The sequence below is a fragment of the Xyrauchen texanus genome, chromosome 16, assembly GCF_025860055.1.
Source record: "Xyrauchen texanus isolate HMW12.3.18 chromosome 16, RBS_HiC_50CHRs, whole genome shotgun sequence".
Classification (NCBI taxonomy): domain Eukaryota; kingdom Metazoa; phylum Chordata; class Actinopteri; order Cypriniformes; family Catostomidae; genus Xyrauchen; species Xyrauchen texanus.
In genome coordinates, this window is record NC_068291.1 from 2968428 (window position 1) to 2987412 (window position 18985).

The 18985-nt window shown below is 43.6% G+C and overlaps 1 protein-coding gene across 3 annotated transcripts in view; it reads left to right on the top strand.

Moving 5' to 3' along the window:
* The first annotated feature begins 3595 nt into the window (after positions 1 to 3595).
* Positions 3596 to 18985, top strand: part of ddhd1a (DDHD domain containing 1a) — a 41847-nt gene continuing 26457 nt past the window's right edge. For all 3 annotated transcript variants that reach the window (XM_052145585.1, XM_052145587.1, XM_052145586.1), the window contains exons 1-2: positions 3596 to 5043; positions 10267 to 10443. In XM_052145585.1, coding sequence (XP_052001545.1) covers positions 4266 to 5043; positions 10267 to 10443 — 955 coding nt within the window. In that variant the 5' untranslated portion in view covers positions 3596 to 4265. The remainder of the gene's footprint in view (positions 5044 to 10266; positions 10444 to 18985) is intronic.

An 18985-nucleotide genomic window follows, 5' to 3' on the forward strand; every position in this document is an offset into this window, starting at 1 on the left:
AAGTTTGCAGCAAATATGCCAAGAACTCTCGATTTTCACAAGGGATGTTATACATGTTCATTTGGAAATGAGGGTTGACACATAGTTTAATCCATAGAATCTCTTCTCAAGATTTATTTAAAGATCTAAATGTATATACAGTGAAAAAACATGCATTCTCTCTGGGTACCTTCGGTCACTACTAAGGCCATGACTACACTAAGTTTTTGATATAAAATACATTAATTTCACTACGTTTTGCCTTTCCGTCCACAATGAGAAGGCGTTTTTGTCCAGCGAAAACTGAGCTTTTTGAAAACGCTCTCCCAAGGGGATACATTTCCTTAAGTCTTCCTGTTGTGGTGTGGACAGCGAAAGCAGAGATATCTAAAAACGATGGCATATGTGTTGTCATGTGTTCCATTCAACCCAAAACAATCAAGATGGCAGTCCATGTTGTAGCCGCATTATTGTGCCAGTTATTCACCTTTAGAAAGTTGTTAAAGATAAATGTTACTTTGTACAACCTTCACATTACATTTCTTCAAAGACGAAGGTAAGTTTACTCTTATTGTCCAGCAGCGGAACACAAAAACAGTTGCGCTTCAGACCGAACATGGAAATGACGCAGAGCCACACTTCTCATACTTTCCCCCCACACGCGCAGTAAGAAAGTTTAAGAGTTGCAGACATTTCAGTGTGGACATGCAACTTTTGGTAAAATGTTTGTTTTCAAGGCTTTTTTTTTCTCCCCAATTTGGAATGACCAATTCCCAATGCACTCTAATCTAAGTGTGGAGGCCCACAATATTCATCCAAGCACAACTCACCACGTGCCCCACCGAGAGAGAACCACATTATTGCGACCAAGAGGAGGTTACCCCATGTGACTCTACCCTCCCTAGCAACCGGGCCAATTTGGTTGTTTAGGAGACCTGACTGGAGTCACTCAGCACACCCTGGATTTGATCTCATGACTCCAGGGGTGGAAGTCAGCATCTTTTCTCGCTGAGATACCCAGGCCCCTGTTTCCAATGCTTTTTACGTTTTTTGGGGATAATTTCTCTAATATTACACTTACCAACTACTCAAACACACGACTGCCATAGACATAGAAAAAGCTTGTCAAATGAAAATGGCGGATGGCAACATTTGCTAAGATAGTATTGGACAGTAACAGTTTGAAGGAAGGGCTTAGTGAAGGGTCGATTTGGCTATTAAAAAGGCCTACCCAATTTTTGTACAGTTAAAATCCCTCTGCATATATCATCAGAGCTCACAGTAAGTCCGTCTTGAAAAAATACACTATGGCTAAAATCAATTTAGTTCTGGAGATAATTAATAAGATTTCAACATGCTGAACCAGACTGTTATGCTCCATTGGATGTCTGGAATCTAAAGAGTTAAAGATGTCTGACCACATCTCTAACTGCATGGTGAGCTTGTGTATTCACAGGGAAGCTCTCTGACTTTACATGTGGACTCAATGATGCTGTCCAGAGTGTGCAGTGTTTCTATGAAATATGAAATCTGCTGCCAGATCCCAAGAGCCAACAGACCACCTGCAAGCACTGAATGTGCAGAGCAACATCACATACGTAAAACAACACTCATTTTATATATACAATATACACACACAGGAAATGTAATTGTTTAGATGTTGGTCTTACATAGCTCTGGAGACTTAAAGGAATAGTTCTTCGAAAAATTTAAATTCTCTCATCATCTACTGGGAATAAGGTCTATCGTGTATGTGCATAAACACCTCAGACAGTCTGGCTGTATAGTAGTAGAACATTAGCTGTACTGATTCCCTGTTGAACTAGCTCTCACAACGTAAACAATACAAGCAGACACATCCATCCACACTCACAAGCTTATCTTCAGCTTCCTTGAAAACATGGCTTGACAGTGGAGTTTAGCGGCCTGTGCAGCGTTTACTCATTGCGAGAGCTCCTTGACGTTTCCACATGGGCTTGTTTTGTTCAAATGTGATGCTGTTTTTGTCTATTATCGCCTAGTGGCAGCGGTGGGGGTGCGTTCTCTCTGTTAGGACTGTAAAACTGCCCCAACGCATTAGTGTTGACAGGGATTCGAAATTGAGATACATAACTCATAAACAACATATTTAAAAAATCAAAGACATCAGTTAAATGAATTAGAGAGCCTTTAATTACAAAGATTAACGCATACGAGTGAACAGAAGTCTCACTTCAACAAAGACAACAGCGGCATCTTGTGGGCAATTTTGTTACTATATTGTCAAGAGTGTGGACGAAATCCAATCTATGCGCTGAAATTGGGCTAGTTTTTTGTTTTGTTTTGCAATAGTAAACAAAAGTAAGAAGTGAAAGGTTGAAAGCTACACATAAAAAAACAGAGTTATTAACATAGCATTGATAATTATTAAGCATTTCCCCATTTTTAAAAGACCATTTTGGATTTTATTTTGAAAAGCTAATATTTTATGAATTTATTCAAGAATGTATTAATGTATTTTCAGATTAAATCTAAAATAAATGAACATTCAGAACTACAAAACCCATTGGGACAATGTTTGCATTGAATGTTACTTCAGTTGTGTACTTTAATAATGATTTATAATAGCTCTTAATAATTTAAGAATACGTTAATAATACAAATTGTCATAGATTAAAGCTTTTACTGTATTGATTACACGTCTTTTAATAACAAAGTACTGTGGAAATACAAAAATCTTTATTACCATTTTTTTAATTAATATTATATAATTGTTATATATAATATATCTCCCATACATTATCCCATGCATAGCTCATATTATATATAAAATCTCCACGCCACAACCCCATTTAAGTAAACTACTAAAAAACGGCAACCAACGGTCAACATGTGTAGAAAGGAAGTCCCTCCTTACAGGTACAAGAGCCAATCATCTTTCAGATACAGATATCGCCTGTCAATCAACTCGAGAACGCGCATGTGCATTAGCTACACAACCTGGGAAAATTAGTTTAAAAATTGCGAGGTAAAGAGGCACCATTTATGATTCCAGTGTTGTCAGATGTTACTGCTGATTTGAAATATGTTCTTTGATCGTAGTCTTGACCAACTGTGGTAGAGATTTCGATGTTTCCCCATTCAAGTAGATAGGAGCTGCACTGTCATGACTGGAAATAGCCTCCCGAGAGCGTTACAAAGATGGCCGCCAGTGGACTGACTTGCTAGGAAGACTTTGTTCAATCGTTCATATAATTTTAACCTTGATAAAGAAAATTACATTAAATAATTAAGCGTCAGCAAAATGACGACAATTTTATTTTTCATATTTTCTTTCTTTCTCAGACAGCAGGTCATTTGACATGACACTTTCAGCCTACTGTATCATGTGCGCGCTTTGGCTGGCGTTGGAATATTCCACCAAAACAGCCCGGTTGCCTAGTTTTTTTATTTATTTATTTTTTAATTCAACAATTGCACAGTTTACAGGAACGTTCATCTCCATTATAAAAATAATACATTGTGCAGATTCCAACATTGCGGGTGTTGCCCGGTTGCCTAGTAAGAAGTGCGTGATGTTGCGACCTGACGTAGAAGGATACGTACTGCGTACTGACGTTGGGGCGTATTACGCCATCAGGTCATTCAATCCACATACTTGCGGTAAACTGTCTAAATATTGAACAGAATACAGAGTTATGTTTTGTTTTGGACGCGGACATATTCATGGATAAACAGACGGTGGAGGAATATCATTCTGTGAAATGACGCGCTCCGTTCGGTTGAGTGACAGTAGACTGGTTTGCCTGCGCGTGTAAATCCAGTAGTACAGATTTAAGTGCAGAGAGAATCTTCAAAAGCTTTCAGACGGGTCTTGTTCTTCGTCTAGTCGCAACTGTTAAGTATAAAGCGATAAACAACATAATAACATGACATAGTGCCGTTTATTGTATGCATAAAAAAGGGTAAGCTGCATTTTTAGCACTTTTTGTTGTGATATGACGTCATAAAGTCAGGGTATATGGCTTCTCACCGGTCACTTGGCCTGTTGTACAGCAAAATATATCATGACAATGCCGTTTATTTAATTAATAGTTGGTGTTAAGTTGCTTTTTTGTTCTTTTTGATTTGATATGATGTTTTTATGAATTCAGAGCAGTCAGACAGTCATTAAATGCTTTCAGACCAGTTATAATGCAATACTCAACTGAATAACATAAGTGTCATATCGTTTACATACACATTTGTTATGCATAAGTAGATTTTTAGTACTTTTTCTTTTGATATGATGCCATTAGCTTATATATATGACATCACGGCAGCCAGTTATGAGCAGTCTTACCAAGAAGACACGCTTTAATACAGGAAATAGACTGTCTTTTGGCAATAGAGACTGGGGTGATGGTACCTTCATCAGTTTCTATAATGAGTCAGTTGACAGAGGGATGTACAGAGTGCAGTCGGACATGGACAGACACTGTTCACCACAGGACGGTATGACGCTGAGACCTGGGGACCCTTTCAATCACAAAAGTCCTGCTTTGGACCACCTTCCTACCAGCCACGTGGACCCCAGCAAGACTCCCTTCTCAAACTACCTCCATGCCAGCAATATAGATTACAGCACAAGCCCTGCCTCAAACTACCTCCATAGGAGCTATCTAGACCACAGCGAGGGTCCTCCATCCGAATTCCAGAAAGGGAACCGGTCCAGCACTCCCAGACACAGTTTCGAGGTGGTTGCCGAGTTGGGGCCAGAGGAAGTCAGGTGGTTTTACAAGGAGGACAAAAAGACTTGGAAGCCGTTTATGGGGCATGATTCACTCAGAATAGAAATGATGTATCGCAGGTTCTGTGAGTTAAACCCAGAGAGGAGTGAAAACCAGGAGAGCCGTGGTGGAGAGGAGATGCTTAGAGACGGGTTTGATGCGGATGATGCGGTGCCAGCTGTGCCTACATCCTCACTGGAGACCGCCGAGGAGACATATGAAAGTGTGGACATCACCATAGAAGCAGTGTGTGTCCGAGGAGGACTCTATGAAGTGGATGTGAGAAACAAAGAGTGCTATCCAGTGTACTGGAATCGTAAGTATTGCTCCTCGGTGGGTTTTAGTCCTGATTGGCTGAATTACAAGTGCCAAAATTCTCAACCTTAGGTTTATCGCATGTGTTACACCTGTTCATAACTCAATGAAATGAGTTATTATGTATGTTGCTGTCTGTGATTTCCTGGTTAAAAGTATTTTGAGTTGTTGGCTCCTGTCTAACCTTTCTGGGAACATGTCCAGGTCATATTTCAGCCCAAAATCAAAAGAAAGAAATTTTATATTGTGCTTTGTGTCATTACTTTAGTACAATTTAAGAAATCTTCCGGGTTCAGTACAAGTTAAAGGAATAGTTTACCCAAAAATGAAAATTCTCTCATTATTCACTCACCCCGATGCCATCCCATTTATTCAGCTGAACACAAATTAAGATTTTTAGAATAAGATAAAGCTCTGTCAGGTCCTTATAATGAAAGTATTTGGGTAAATTTAGGGTTTACGGCATTGCGTTGTCATGTTGGCTATAACGTTACACAGAAAAGTTTAGTAAGTGATTTTATCACACTAAAATCATGTTAACACATATTGCTTACGTCTTGTGGTTATACTTTTGAAACAGTGAGTATTTTAACATTTATGGATTGGACCATTCACTTCCATTGTGTCTCACTGGAACACAGATTTTTGCTTTTTGAAAGGAGGGACGAGTCAAAATTGATTTATTGTACTGCCTTTAATTAATCCTTATTTTAAACACTAAAATTCAGTATTACTGTAATTTGTGTACTGTATTAATAACAAATGACTTGCTTTAAACGGATAGTCCACCCAAAAAGGAAAATTCTGTCATCATTTAAGCCCCGAACGCACATGCAGCGACTTTATCGCTTGATGTCGCTAGTCTCTGTACTGTGAAGTTGACAGTGGACGTTTCTACAGGTCTCAACGTTATTGGTGGACTTCACGTCTGGCCAGATCTTTGGAAAATATGATCACTCATGATATATTTTTCCAGTCAAATTATGATATCACTGTAATGTGACAAGGAATTGCTGGGATTTTGTCCCATTCCTCCAGACAGAACTGGTGTAACTGAGTCAAGTTTGTAGGCCTTGCTTGCACACACTTTTTCAGTTCTGCCCACAACTTGACTGTATTTAGGTCAAGGCTTTGTGATGGCCACTCCAATACCTTGACTTTGTTGTCCTTATGTCATTTTGACACAATTTTGGAAGCATGGCAGATGTCTTGAGATTTTGCTTCAATATATCTATATATTTTTCCTGCCTCATGATTCCATCTATTTTGTGAAGTGCACTAGTCCCTCCTGCATTAAAGCACCCCCACAACATGATGCTGCCACCCCCATGATTCACGGTTGGGATGGTGTTCTTTGGCTTGCAAGTCGCACACTTTTTCCTCCAAACATAATAAGGGTCATTATGGCCAAACAGTTCCATATTTGTTTCATCAGACCAGAGGACATTTCTCCAAAAAGTAATATCTTTGTCCCCATGTGCACTTGCAAACTGTAGTCTAGCTTTTTTATGGCGGTTTTGGAGCAGTGACTTCTTCATTCCTGAACAGTCTTTCAGGTTATGTTCATATAGGACTCATTTTACTGTGGATATAGATACTTGTCTTCCTGTTTCCTCCAGCATCTTCACAAGGTCCTTTGCTGTTGTTCTGGGATTGATTTGCACTTTTTGCACCAAATTATATTCATCTCTAGGAGACAGAATGCTTCTCCTTCCTGTGCGGTATGATGACTGCGTGGTCCTATGGTGTTTATACTTGTGTACTATTGTTTGTACAGATGAACATGGTACCTTCAGGTGTTTGGAAATTGCTCCCAAGAATGAAACAGACTTGTGGAAGTCCACAATTGTTTTTGAGGTCTTGGGTGATTTCTTTAGATTTTCCCATTATGTCAAGCAAAGAGGCACTGAGTTTGCAGGTAGGCCTTAAAATTCATCGACAGGTACACCTCCATTTTGGTACACCTCCTATCAGAAGCTAATTGTCTAAAGGCTTGGCATAATTTTCTGGAGTTTTCCAAGCTGCTTAAAGGCACAGTTAACTTTGTGTATGTAAACATCTGACCCACTGTAATTGTGATATAGTCAATTAAAAGTGAAACAATCTGTCTATAAACAAATGTTGGAAGAATTATTCGTTTCATGCACAAAGTTGATTTCCAAAACGACTTGCCAAAACTATAGTTTGCTGATATTAAATCTGTGGAGTGGTTAAAAAATGAGTTTTAATGACTTCAACCTAAGTGTATGTAAACTTCTGACTCACTCGAAACTGCCGACAATTTCTTTTCTACAAATATTTTTTTTAATGTCTATTTAAATGATTACAGACAAATTATATAGAACAGTGTAAACACTCACAAAAACTTTAACTTCTCTGTGTTGCCTGCACTCGACTAGGAGATTGTTGACTTGAGCTCCACTGACGTCTTCTCTCCTATTGGTTGTCGCTGCCAAAGTTCGCTGCATGTGTGTACGGGGCTTTACTCACCCTGATGTCATCTCTTTCTTTCTTCTGCAGAACACAAATTAAGATTTTTAGAAGAATATCTCCGCTCTTTTTCAGACTACAGTGGTTTAATCCATATCTTCTGAAGCGATATCTAGCGCTCTGTTCATGGATCGAGCTCTAGGAAGTGTAATCGAGCATGAAATCATGATTGTGCCTAGAGACTGCAATGGCAAGATGTACAATGAAAAAGGTTCTCACCCAAAATCAATTTGATTAAGAAGACAGATTTAACCACTTGAGTCGTATGGATTACGTTTATTTACTTTTTTGAGCTTCAAAGTTCTGGTCATCATTCACTTGTATTGTATGCATCTACAGTGCTGAAATATTCTTCTGAAAATGTTTGTTTGTGTTCTGAAGAAGAAAGTAAGTCACACATCTGGGATGGTATGAGGGTAAAGTAAATGATAAGCAAATTTGCTTTAAAATTTAAATTGTTTTAGACCGTCTGTACAAAGGAGTTAACATGGTTGACAGATTTTGTCACAAATTTGCTTATATTTGATTAGTGAGGTAGAAATAGTGCAGATCTTAAAGATTTCTTCTTTGTTTTAAATTGTTCAAAATACCAAAAAATTGGAATCCCAGATTCTGAATGATTCTCAATGAATGGCCTAATGCAAAAAACCTTAATGGTTCTTTATGTAAAATGTAACATACTTTTGATGTTTTTAAATTTTTGGGTGATATTCACCCTGAAAATATTAGCATATTGTTCTTTGCTCATGTACTCAAAAACACAGGCATCATACTTGGCTTTAGACCAAGAAGTAGCAGTTATTGTCAATGAATTATTAACATGGCATTGGTGTCTGTGACACCTGGAATATTATTCTCAAGATGTCAGGTGTGAAATCATGTCTCTGAACAGCTCCGGTAACGCTGACCACATTGGTACCGCGGGTGTAACAGGAGGCAGGTGGGATTAGTTGCTAGTTATTTCAGTATGTAACCTGCCTAACTTTTAACCCAGGGTTAATGGAATAGTCCTAACAGAAATGAAAATTCCGTCATCATTTACCCACCCTTAGAATAGAAGAACAGGGAAATGTCCCCCACAGACCCCCACTGAACATCGAGTCCGTCAGAGATTACATGAAGAGACACTGTCTATTGAGGCAGCCGAAATAGACAGAAGAAATGTGGAGAATTCTCTAAGAAGCTTGAACATCTGATCTGCCAACAGCTCAGAATAACTGTGTGCAGGTGTATCTAGGAGGATTTAAAGGCAAAGGTGGTCACTGAATATTGATTTAGCTCTTTTTCTGTTTACTGACTTTGTAGGATGTTCATTGTTTAATGAAAACTATTTCTGTCATATTTTTTTTAAGAAATCCTCACTTTGAAAGTTTTTCACAAGTGCCTAAAACTTTTGCACAGTCCTGTATGTCACATTTATCAAGGTTATTTTTATAGTTTCTGTGTGTGGTTACGATATTGTTTTTTTATAACAAATTACATTTGTTTTGTTTTTTGTTTATTTATTTTTATTCTGCTACAACTAACCATGGTAATGATGAGCATGGTTTTAGCTGTGATTACCATGATCTTACAGATAACACAGTTAAACTCTTGAATGTATATCATAGTTCTTTTACATTGTATCCAAAGAGAAATTCAAAGTTGGGGAAAAGCACTTTTAATGCAACAATGCAAAAGAAGCCTAACGTCAACAAAAGAACAGATTTCTGACATGCGGTACCGCTTCAAGTGCGGCCTCGATCAGCCGTTGTCTGCCGTCTCTCTCCTATTGAAAATGAACCTTGAACCCCATGTGTAGGCTACCCCTTGTAAAAGATCCTTTCATTAGGCTATTTCAAGTACAAAACATAAACCTTGATTGGTAAGGAAAGGATTTACACTAAAATAACCAACAATAAGATAATCTGCAGTTTTCTTTAAGAACGAAGAGAAGAGTGTGTAAAGACGGTGTAAAACCAATGCATCCAAATCAGCACCAAAGGAAATGAACAGCGACCGATCAAACAAAAACATAGACATCGCTATATATTTGACTATAAAAAGAAATCTATTTGACTGTTCCACAGAGATCCGATATAGCTGGCAAACATTACCTGCACATACGTTGATACAATTAATTACCTATTATTAATATAACACAATTTGAAATAATCCATTCAAAAATCTGAGAGGGCAAATGCATATGAATGGGCATAAAGCCTCTGGATATAATATAGGGATGCTAATCAGCCTGTAGGTATCATATAGAAAAGCTCAAATAAAAGTCCTTTAGTCATTCCGCTCTAAACAGTTCCACATGACCGTTGATGCTGTCGTTTTCACTCGGTTATGCTTCAACACATTTAAACCGTGTGCACAATGGCTAATGCAAGTGTGCGTATGATAAATGATAATCAATTTATGGTAATGTTTTAATTGGCTAATAATTTCTGGTGTCCATTTACTTAGCAGCAAGCTAATACATCTTTGTGATTTGGGTTGCAGCAAATTAAAAAGCGCCAAAGAAAAGTGATGTCCATTGGACAGAAAATCTAAATGAGTTCGAACAGACACTAATTTAGACTAGTTGACAAAGTTGTCAAGTTATCACCTGAAATATGAAATATACGGCATCAGATTGCTGGAAGCTTTCGCTGTAAACAATACATAATACATTGAAAAAATCAAGCAGTTTTTTGTTTTGTTTTTCCTGCAGTTTCATTGTGTGAATTTCGTTGTGTCTCTCTTTCAGAACAGGACTGTATCCCCGTCATGAGAGGCCAGTGGTTCATTGACGGCACATGGACACCTGTGGAGGAGGATGAGAGTGACCTCATTGAGAAAGAACACTTGGTCTGTTTCCAAGGGCAACAGATACAGAACGCTTTTGAGACCGATGCGTTGGCCAAGACTTTGGACAGGAAAGATGGTGAGAGATTGTGATCATAACACAACATTTTTAAGATCTACAGACATTCATTGTACAGAGACAGATCTCTCTTGAGTTGTGTGTGAGGCTGTGTTATACAGAGAGCTGCTAAAGATCTGGGATGTTTTTTAATGATTTAAACCTGAAAATAAGCAGAACATTTTAGGATTTATTTTTTCAGGATTTTAGACAATGCAAAATTGATGCATTTTCTCTAGTGATCTCAGATGTTTGGACCCCACTGTATGTTCAGTTCAGAAGTTGGAGGTTGGTAAACTAATGAAGGAACAGAACAGTTGTTTACATCATGCAGGTGATCATATCTGTTGCAGGCTGTCAGATGAATGTTTGTATCCGTCAGTGACAGCTTTTGTTCAAGGTCACACCTGGCCTTATTGTCACTCTGTGTTGATAAAGGTCTGTTTGTGTGTGTCAGTGTGTGTGATATCTCTCACAGGACCTGATACTCATTTCATAGTGTCAGAAATGACTTTTTATTACAATCATTTTTTAATGTGAATAAATATGGCTGTTTATTAAAAAATCTAATCGACATCAAATACTAAAGTAGCTGTATAAAATACTACACAAGATGTTAGAATATACCGCTCTAATGTCAACCGTCACAGTAGATTTTAATGTTATCGCCGTTTTAAAGATTTAGTTTTTTCAGAGCTGATTTTATCAGCCTGATCTCATGAAAATTATTTGACCGTGGTGACAAAACTGTATTACGTGGGTCATTACACGCATCGCAGCAGTTCTGAGGTGAAATGTCCACTGTGTGGCGCTAAAAGCGAGTTAACTGTTCTCTCAAACATCCAGTGGGTACAGAAAGTATTCAGACCCCCTTAAATTTTTCACTCTTTGTTATATTGCAGCCATTTCCTAAAATCATTTAAGTTCATTTTTTTTCCTCATTATTGTACACACAGCACCCCATATTGACAGAAAAACACAGAATTGTTGACATTTTTGCTCATTTATTAAAAAAGAAAAACTGAAATATCACATGGTCCTAAGTATTCAGACCCTTTGCTGTGACACTCATATATTTAACTCAGGTGCTGTCCATTTCTTCTGATCATCCTTGAGATGGTTCTACAACTTCAATTGAGTCCAGCTGTGTTTGATTATACTGATTGGACTTGATTAGGAAAGCCACACACCTGTCTATATAAGACCTTACAGCTCACAGTGCATGTCAGAGCAAATGAGAATCATGAGGTCAAAGGAACTGCCTGAAGAGCTCAGAGACAGAATTGTGGCAAGGCACAGATCTGGCCAAGGTTACAAAAAATTTCTGCTGCCCTTAAGGTTCATAAGAGCACAGTGGCCTCCATAATCCTTAAATGGAAGACGTTTGGGACGACCAGAACCCTTCCTAGAGCTGGCCGTCCGGCCAAACTGAGCTATCGGGGGAGAAGAGCCTTGGTGAGAGAGGTAAAGAAGAACCCAAAGATCACTGTGGCTGAGTTCCAGAGATGCAGTCAGGAGATGGGAGAAAGTTGTAGTAAGTCAACCATCACTGCAGCCATCCGCCAGTCGGGGCTTTATGGCAGAGTGGCCCGACGGAAGCCTCTCCTCAGTGCAAGACACATGAAAGCCCGCATGGAGTTTGCTAAAAAACACCTGAAGGACTCCAAGATGGTGATAAATAAGATTCTCTGGTCTGATGAGACCAAGATATAACTTTTTGGCCTTAATTCTAAGCGATATGTGTGGAGAAAACCAGGCACTGCTCATCACCTGTCCAATACAGTCTCAGCAGTGAAGCATGGTGGTGGCAGCATCATGCTGTGGGGGTGTTTTTCAGCTGCAGGGACAGGAAGACTGGTTGCAATCGAGGGAAAGATGAATGCGGCCAAGTACAGGGATATCCTGGACGAAAACCTTCTCCAGAGTGCTCTGGACCTTAGACTGGGCCGAAGGTTCACCTTCCAACAAGACAATGACCCTAAGCACACCGCTAAAATAACGAAGGAGTGGCTTCACAACAACTCCGTGACTGTTCTTGAATGGCCCAGCCAGAGCCCTGACTTAAACCCAATTGAGCATCTCTGGAGAGACCGAAAATGGCTGTCCACCAACGTTTACCATCCAACCTGACAGAACTGGAGAGGATCTGCAAGGAGGAATGGCAGAGGATACCCAAATCCAGATGTGAAAAACTTGTTGCATCTTTCCCAAAAAGACTTATGGCTGTATTAGATCAAAAGGGTGCTTCTACTAAATACTGAACAAAGGGTCTGAATACTTAGGACCATGTGATATTTCAGTTTTTCTTTTTTAATAAATGTGCAAAAATGTCAACAATTCTGTGTTTTTCTGTCAATATGGGGTGCTGTATGTACAATAATGAGGGAAAAAAATGAACTAAAATGATTTTAGCAAATGGCTGCAATATAACAAAGAGTGAAAAATTTAAGGGGGTCTGAATACTTTCTGTACCCACTGTATTTCTGTCAATATGGGGTGCTGTATGTACAATAATGAGGGAAAAAAATGAACTAAAATGATTTTAGCAAATGGCTGCAATATAACAAAGAGTGAAAAATTTAAGGGGGTCTGAATACTTTCTGTACCCACTGTATGAGGTTTTTAAGGTTAATGATTGTAAAATAGCTCAAGGATGGGCAAGGAGGAGGCGAGAACCGGCTTGTCAATATAAATGATAATTTAATGAAAACTTAAACCAAAACACATAAACAAACACACACGACGGACATGCCCATAATTCTCTCTCTCTCGAACCATCGTCACCGGCCGCCTTTATCCCTCGCGCGCCTCATCAGGCCGATTGGGGACCGGGCGCGCGATATTCTGATCGGCCGCGCCCCCCCCCTCCGCTCCACAATGATCTATTGAGTTTTAAAACAACAAAACGACTCGGTTACTAACGTAACCTCGGTTCCCTGAGAGGAGGGAACGACTATTGCGTAAGTAGCTTACGCTATGGGAAAACTCAGTTTCTCGAGAAATAGTGAAGTCTTTATGTAAAACGCATTGCAGCTGCACAGCAGACAGTGATGAGCAAGGCAGCTCGGTCATTGGCTGTGCTGCGGCAACTGCTCGAACCAGTGACGGGGCGACTTAGAACGCGCGACCAATGGGGCGCGTCCGCGATTCAGCGCTCAGAGCCTGCTGAAATTAGCATATGAGGGCTATATAATGAACGTCCCGTCATGCCAGTTCTTTTAGGTTCAATCGACTGAAGCGAACTGACCAAGCACAGACACGGCAGCTTATGCAATAGTCGTTCCCCCCTCTCAGGGAACCGAGGTTACGCTAGTAACCGAGTCGTTCCCTATCGAGAGGTCTCTCCTATTGTGTAAGTAGCTTACGCTATGGGAACACCATGTAAAACGCCGTGCGTGCTGACTTCGCTCTATAAAGCCAGAGGCAGGTGCCTGAGCCTTAAAGCAAAGTGATATTCCACGAGCCGGCCAGCGGCGAGCTATATAGTGGGGTATGACAGGGCCCTTGCCTTCAAGGTGGGAGCTCCTTGTACAAACACAAGCACATATCTCATGTACTGAGCTTTTGTGTACTGACGCATAATAAACCCTCTAAGTCGGTCAGAGACGGACCTTATAAGGGAGGAGATGATGCCCAGCATATACATACTCCAGTTCATTCCACAGTCAGACTGATAGAATGTTGGAATGCAGTGAGGGGACCTGTAGGTTATAAAACCTGATAAATGTCGAAGGCGAGGCCCAGCCTGCCGCCGCACAAATATCTTCAATGGGTATCCCACTCGACCATGCCCACGAGGAGGCCATGCTCCTCGTAGAGTGAGCTCTGACGCCTAAGGGGCATTGAAGGCCCTTGGCTCCATAAGCTAGTGCTATAGCATCCACTATCCAGCGCGATATTCGTTGCTTTGAGACAGCGAGACCCTTAGTTCGGCCGCCAAAGCATACGAATAATTGTCTGTCTGAACAGGGCAGAACGTTCCAAATATACTCTGAGCGCCCTGACCGGGCAGAGTAAATTTGCATCACCTTCGTCTGCTGAGGACGATAGCGCTGCCAGAGATATCACCTGTGCTCTGAAGGGTGTAGAGAGCACCTTAGGAATATACCCGTGCTTTGGCCTAAGGACAACTCTGCAGTCGTTAGGTCCAAATTCCAGGCAAGCAGCTTGATGACAGCGCGTGCAGGTCAGCCCACTCTTTTAACTGAAGCGAGTGCCAGCAAGAGCGTGGTTTTGAGCGAGCTGCTTGAGGTGCACGGTTCGGAGAGGTTCGAACGGGGCACCTTTGAGTGCGTCCAGGACCGTGGCCAGGTCCCAGATCGGCACCGAAGGTGCGCGAGGAGGGTTCATCCTCCTAAGCCTCTTAGGAAACGAGCGATCAGATCGTTTTTCCTAATGAATGTCCTTTATCAGGATTGTGTGGCGCCGCTATGGCAGCCACATAGACTTTGAGCGTGGAGGGTGTGCGGCCCGCCTCCAGCAGCTCCTGCAAAAGGCGAGTACACTTGGTATCTCGCGACGTTTTGGGGTTCAAGCTCTTGGTATCACACCAGTCACTGAACACTTTCCACTTTTGGGCATACAAGCGCCTCGTAGAGGGCTCGCGCCTCAGTAATGGTTTTCAGAACTCCACTGGGGAGGTTCTCGGGAACCCGTTGAGGGGCCATGCATGGAGGGCCCACAGATCGGGGCGGGGATGAAGAATCATCCCGCTGGCCTGTCCGAGGAGGTCTTGCCTCAGCGGAATCGGCCATGGGGCAGATTGCATCATCTGTACCAGCTCTGGAAACCACGTCTGGTTTTTCCAGAGTGGGGCTACCAGGAGCACTGCACATTTCACCTCCCTGATCCGACTGATGACCTGAGGCAGCATCGCGATCGGGGGAAAAGCATACAAGGGGCGGCTCGGCCAAACTTGGGCGAGCAGGTCCATGCTTTTTGAGAAGAAGAGAGGGCAGTGCGCGTTTTCCTTGGAGGCGAAGAGGTCGACCTCTGCCTCGCCAAAGGTTCGCCATAACCACTGAACCGTCAGAGGGTGGAGAGACCATTCTCCTGGGAGAACTTTGTCTCTGGATAGCATGTCCGCTCCTTGGTTCAGGACGCGGCAGCGCGTCGCTGCCCTTAGCGGCGCAGGTGGTGTTGTGACCATAGGATGAGCTCCTGGCCATAGAGTGCAGGAGCTCGACCTGAGCCCACCTTGGTGATTTATATACTGAAACTACCGTCATGTTGTCCGTTCGGGCCAGGGCGTGTTCGCTTTGCAGGTACGGAAGCAGGGCTCTGAGAGCCAAGGCGACCGCTTTCATTTCCAGACAGTTTATGTGTAGGCGCTTTTCGGGTTTGACCAAAAGCCGGAAACAGGCCTGCCCTCGTTAAGGGCCCCCATCCTATTTTGGAGGCATCTGTCGTGATCATTTTTCTCCGCGTATTCACGCCCAGACTCACGCCGGTTTGATACCAGTTTATGGCTTTCCAGGGCGTCAGGGCTTTTATACAGCCGTGATTCGCTCTGATCAAAAAGTGGCCCGAGCGCCACGCGTGAGTGGGGACACGGCTCTTGAGCCAGCTGGAGAGGACGCATGTGCAACAATCCTAGCTGGAGTACAGCTGATGCCGAGGCCATGAGACCGAGCATTCTCTGAAATCGTTTGACGGGCGTCGGCGCCGTTCTGAACGATGTTGCAAGGCGTCGAATAGAGAGCGCGCTCTGATGAGAGGCGCACTGTCATCTGCACTGAGTCTAGCACTATTCCCAGAAAAGAAATATTCTGGCTGGGGATAGCACGCTCTTTGCAAAATTTATTCTCAGACCCAGGCATTGTAAATGGCTGATAGTCCAAGATCTGTGTGTCATTAACTGAACCTCTGATTGTGCTATGATTAGCCAATCGTCGAGGTAATTCAGTATCCGCACTCCCGCTGTCTCAGGGGAAAGTGCCGCGTCCATACATTGCGTGAATGTACGGGGGCCAATGATAGGCGAATGGTAGTACTGTGTACTGGTATGACTGTCCCTCAAAGCGAATCTCAGAAAGGGCCTGTGGTGAGCGCTATCGGGATGTGAAAGTAAGCGTCTTTCAAATCCATTGATAGAAACCAATCCCGGGCGAACTTGCGCGAGGATATGTTTGGTTGTTAACATTCTGAACGAGCGAATCATTAGCGCTTTGTTCAGATGTCTGAGATCCAGGATGGGCGAAGGCCACCGTCCTTTTCGGGACGAAAATAGCGGCTGTAAAACCCGCCTCGCTCAAAGAGGGAGGAACAGTTTCTATAGCCCTTCTCTATCAGTTTGAGCACCTCGGTGCGTAGAACATGTGACACATCTTTCCTCACTTTCGTCTCGACCACCGCTGAAAAGCGGGGTGGTCTGCGAGCGAATTGAAGTGAGTATCGGTGTTTTATTATGTTCAAAACCTATTTCGGCATGTCGAGGATTTTTTCCCAGGCTTCTGCTTGCACAGATATGGCAAATCGCTTTGTGCTAACACAGAATCTACGGCTCTCAGAGGCGCAGGTGCGCGCTGAGCAGCCGTATTGAGTGCCGAGTGCAGAGGTGCGTGTGAGAGTACAGGCACATGCGCTATTTCCGAAATGCTCACAGCATGAGTCGGAGGGGTGCTTGAAACTGTATGAACAGTGTTTTGAAGTGGGGGTGCATTCATCATTATGGGCACGCGCGCCACATTCATAAAGCTTTCCGCATTTAGCGGGGAGTTTCTTAGCTCGCGCATTGCATCTGTGATGTTTGCGGCATAGCTGTTTGAAACTGTGTGGGTAGCTGTGTGTAGGGGTGCGTGCAATCACGGCAGGCACACGCGCTACACTTATAGCACTTCCCGTTTTACTGGGGAAGTGTTTATAACTGTGGGAACAGTGCTTGTGTGTAGTGGTGCATACATGACAATAGGCACACGATCTACATTTTTGAGACATCCAGCCTGAGCTGGGGAGGTGTTTGGCACTGTTTGGACAGTATTGATATGTGGGAATGCGCACTTTAGTGTGGACATGTGAACCCTTAGTGACACAGGCAGAAAATGACTCTTTTGGTGATTTCTGTGTGTCGCCGTGAAGACGGCGTTTGATTGCAGGTGAGCGAGTTTTTATAACTGGCCCATTGACTGCTGTATAGACATTTCCAGCCGCCTGTAAGGGGACTGGGTAATGTTTTAAATGTTTGCGAGGGAGCGGTCCGGCATTTGCGAGACGCGTACTCCCTCTCTTTCTTCCTGCTGCTAGGAAGACTTACGAGGCTCTGTGTTCAGGGTGATTCTGGGTCAAGGCTTCTTCGGCCAGCGGAACGCGAGCGGTGTCGAGCGTCCTTTTCAGGTCTGCTCTTCGGCTGGGAGACGGGCGGCTCTGCCCTGGCTCGCTGCTGCTGCTGGGGCGGTTTTTGAGATGAGCTGGAGGCGCTTAGGCAGGAAGTGATGCATAGCTTGCGAATCCTTCCGCGCCTCAGTGAAGCGCTCCCTGAAATCTCTAACCGTAGGTCCAAACAGGCCGCTCGGAGTGACAGGTGCGTCAAGGAAGGGTGCCATATCCGCGTCCTTCATCTCCGTTAGCGTTAGCCACAGATGGCGCTCAAGGACGATCAAATTAGCCATGGCTCGGCCAATGAATTGGGCGGTGGCCTTTGTGGCTCGCAGAGCTACGTCCGAAGCACTGCGCAGGTCCTTAAAAGCGTCGGGTTCAGGTCCAGACTCGTCCATAGAGCGGAGAAGTTTGGCCTGAAACACTTGTAGAACCGCCATCGAATGCAGCGCTGACGCAGCACTGATGTGGTTCTGCACGGCTTCGATGGGTGAGAAGCTCTGGCCTTCCATCCAGCGGTGGAGGGTGGGCATAGATGGTTGGCCACAGTCTCCTCTAGGGGCGGAGTTGCCTCGTAGCCTCTTTCTCTCGCGCCGTCCACTGAGGAGAGCGAAGAAGAGAAAGAAGGCTTTAGGCGAGCCGAGTGCGGGGCTTTCCACGACTTTGTGAGCTCGTCGTGCACCTCAGGGAAGAAAGGAGAGGGTCTCTGTCGGGGTCCTGCCGGCGCCCCTGCAGGAACCACTCATCCAGCCGGCTGCGGGCAGGTTCTTCCGGAGAAGACCAGTCGAGCCCGAGGTCTTCCACGGCCTTAGACAGGATACGGACGATCTCCGAGTCCATGCTGGTACCCGCGCTTGTGTCCGCTGATGCCGATGGCGCGGGGTCGAACGAGCCCGACCAGTCGTCGGATGCAGCGTCAAGAGAGAGGCTGTCATCCTTTCCGTCGTCGTCCCCTGATGTGCCGAACGAGACGAGACCCACCGCTTTGTTGGAGGGGTGCAGGTCCGCTCGCTGAAATGGACCGGCGGCGGGAGATATCTGGTAGCGGTGATGCCCGCGGGGACTGAGCCAGCGTGACATCACCGAGTCGGGTGCTCTGGCAGCCTCTGTGAGCGGCGCTTTTTCTTGCGCGGCTCGAACAGAGGTGGCAGCACGGGCAGCCAGCTCAGCTGGCGGTGAAAACGGCAAAGCGAGTCGCGCTTCGGCGAGGCCCAGGAGTCGCATTCAGGGCATCCGCCCTGAATGAGTG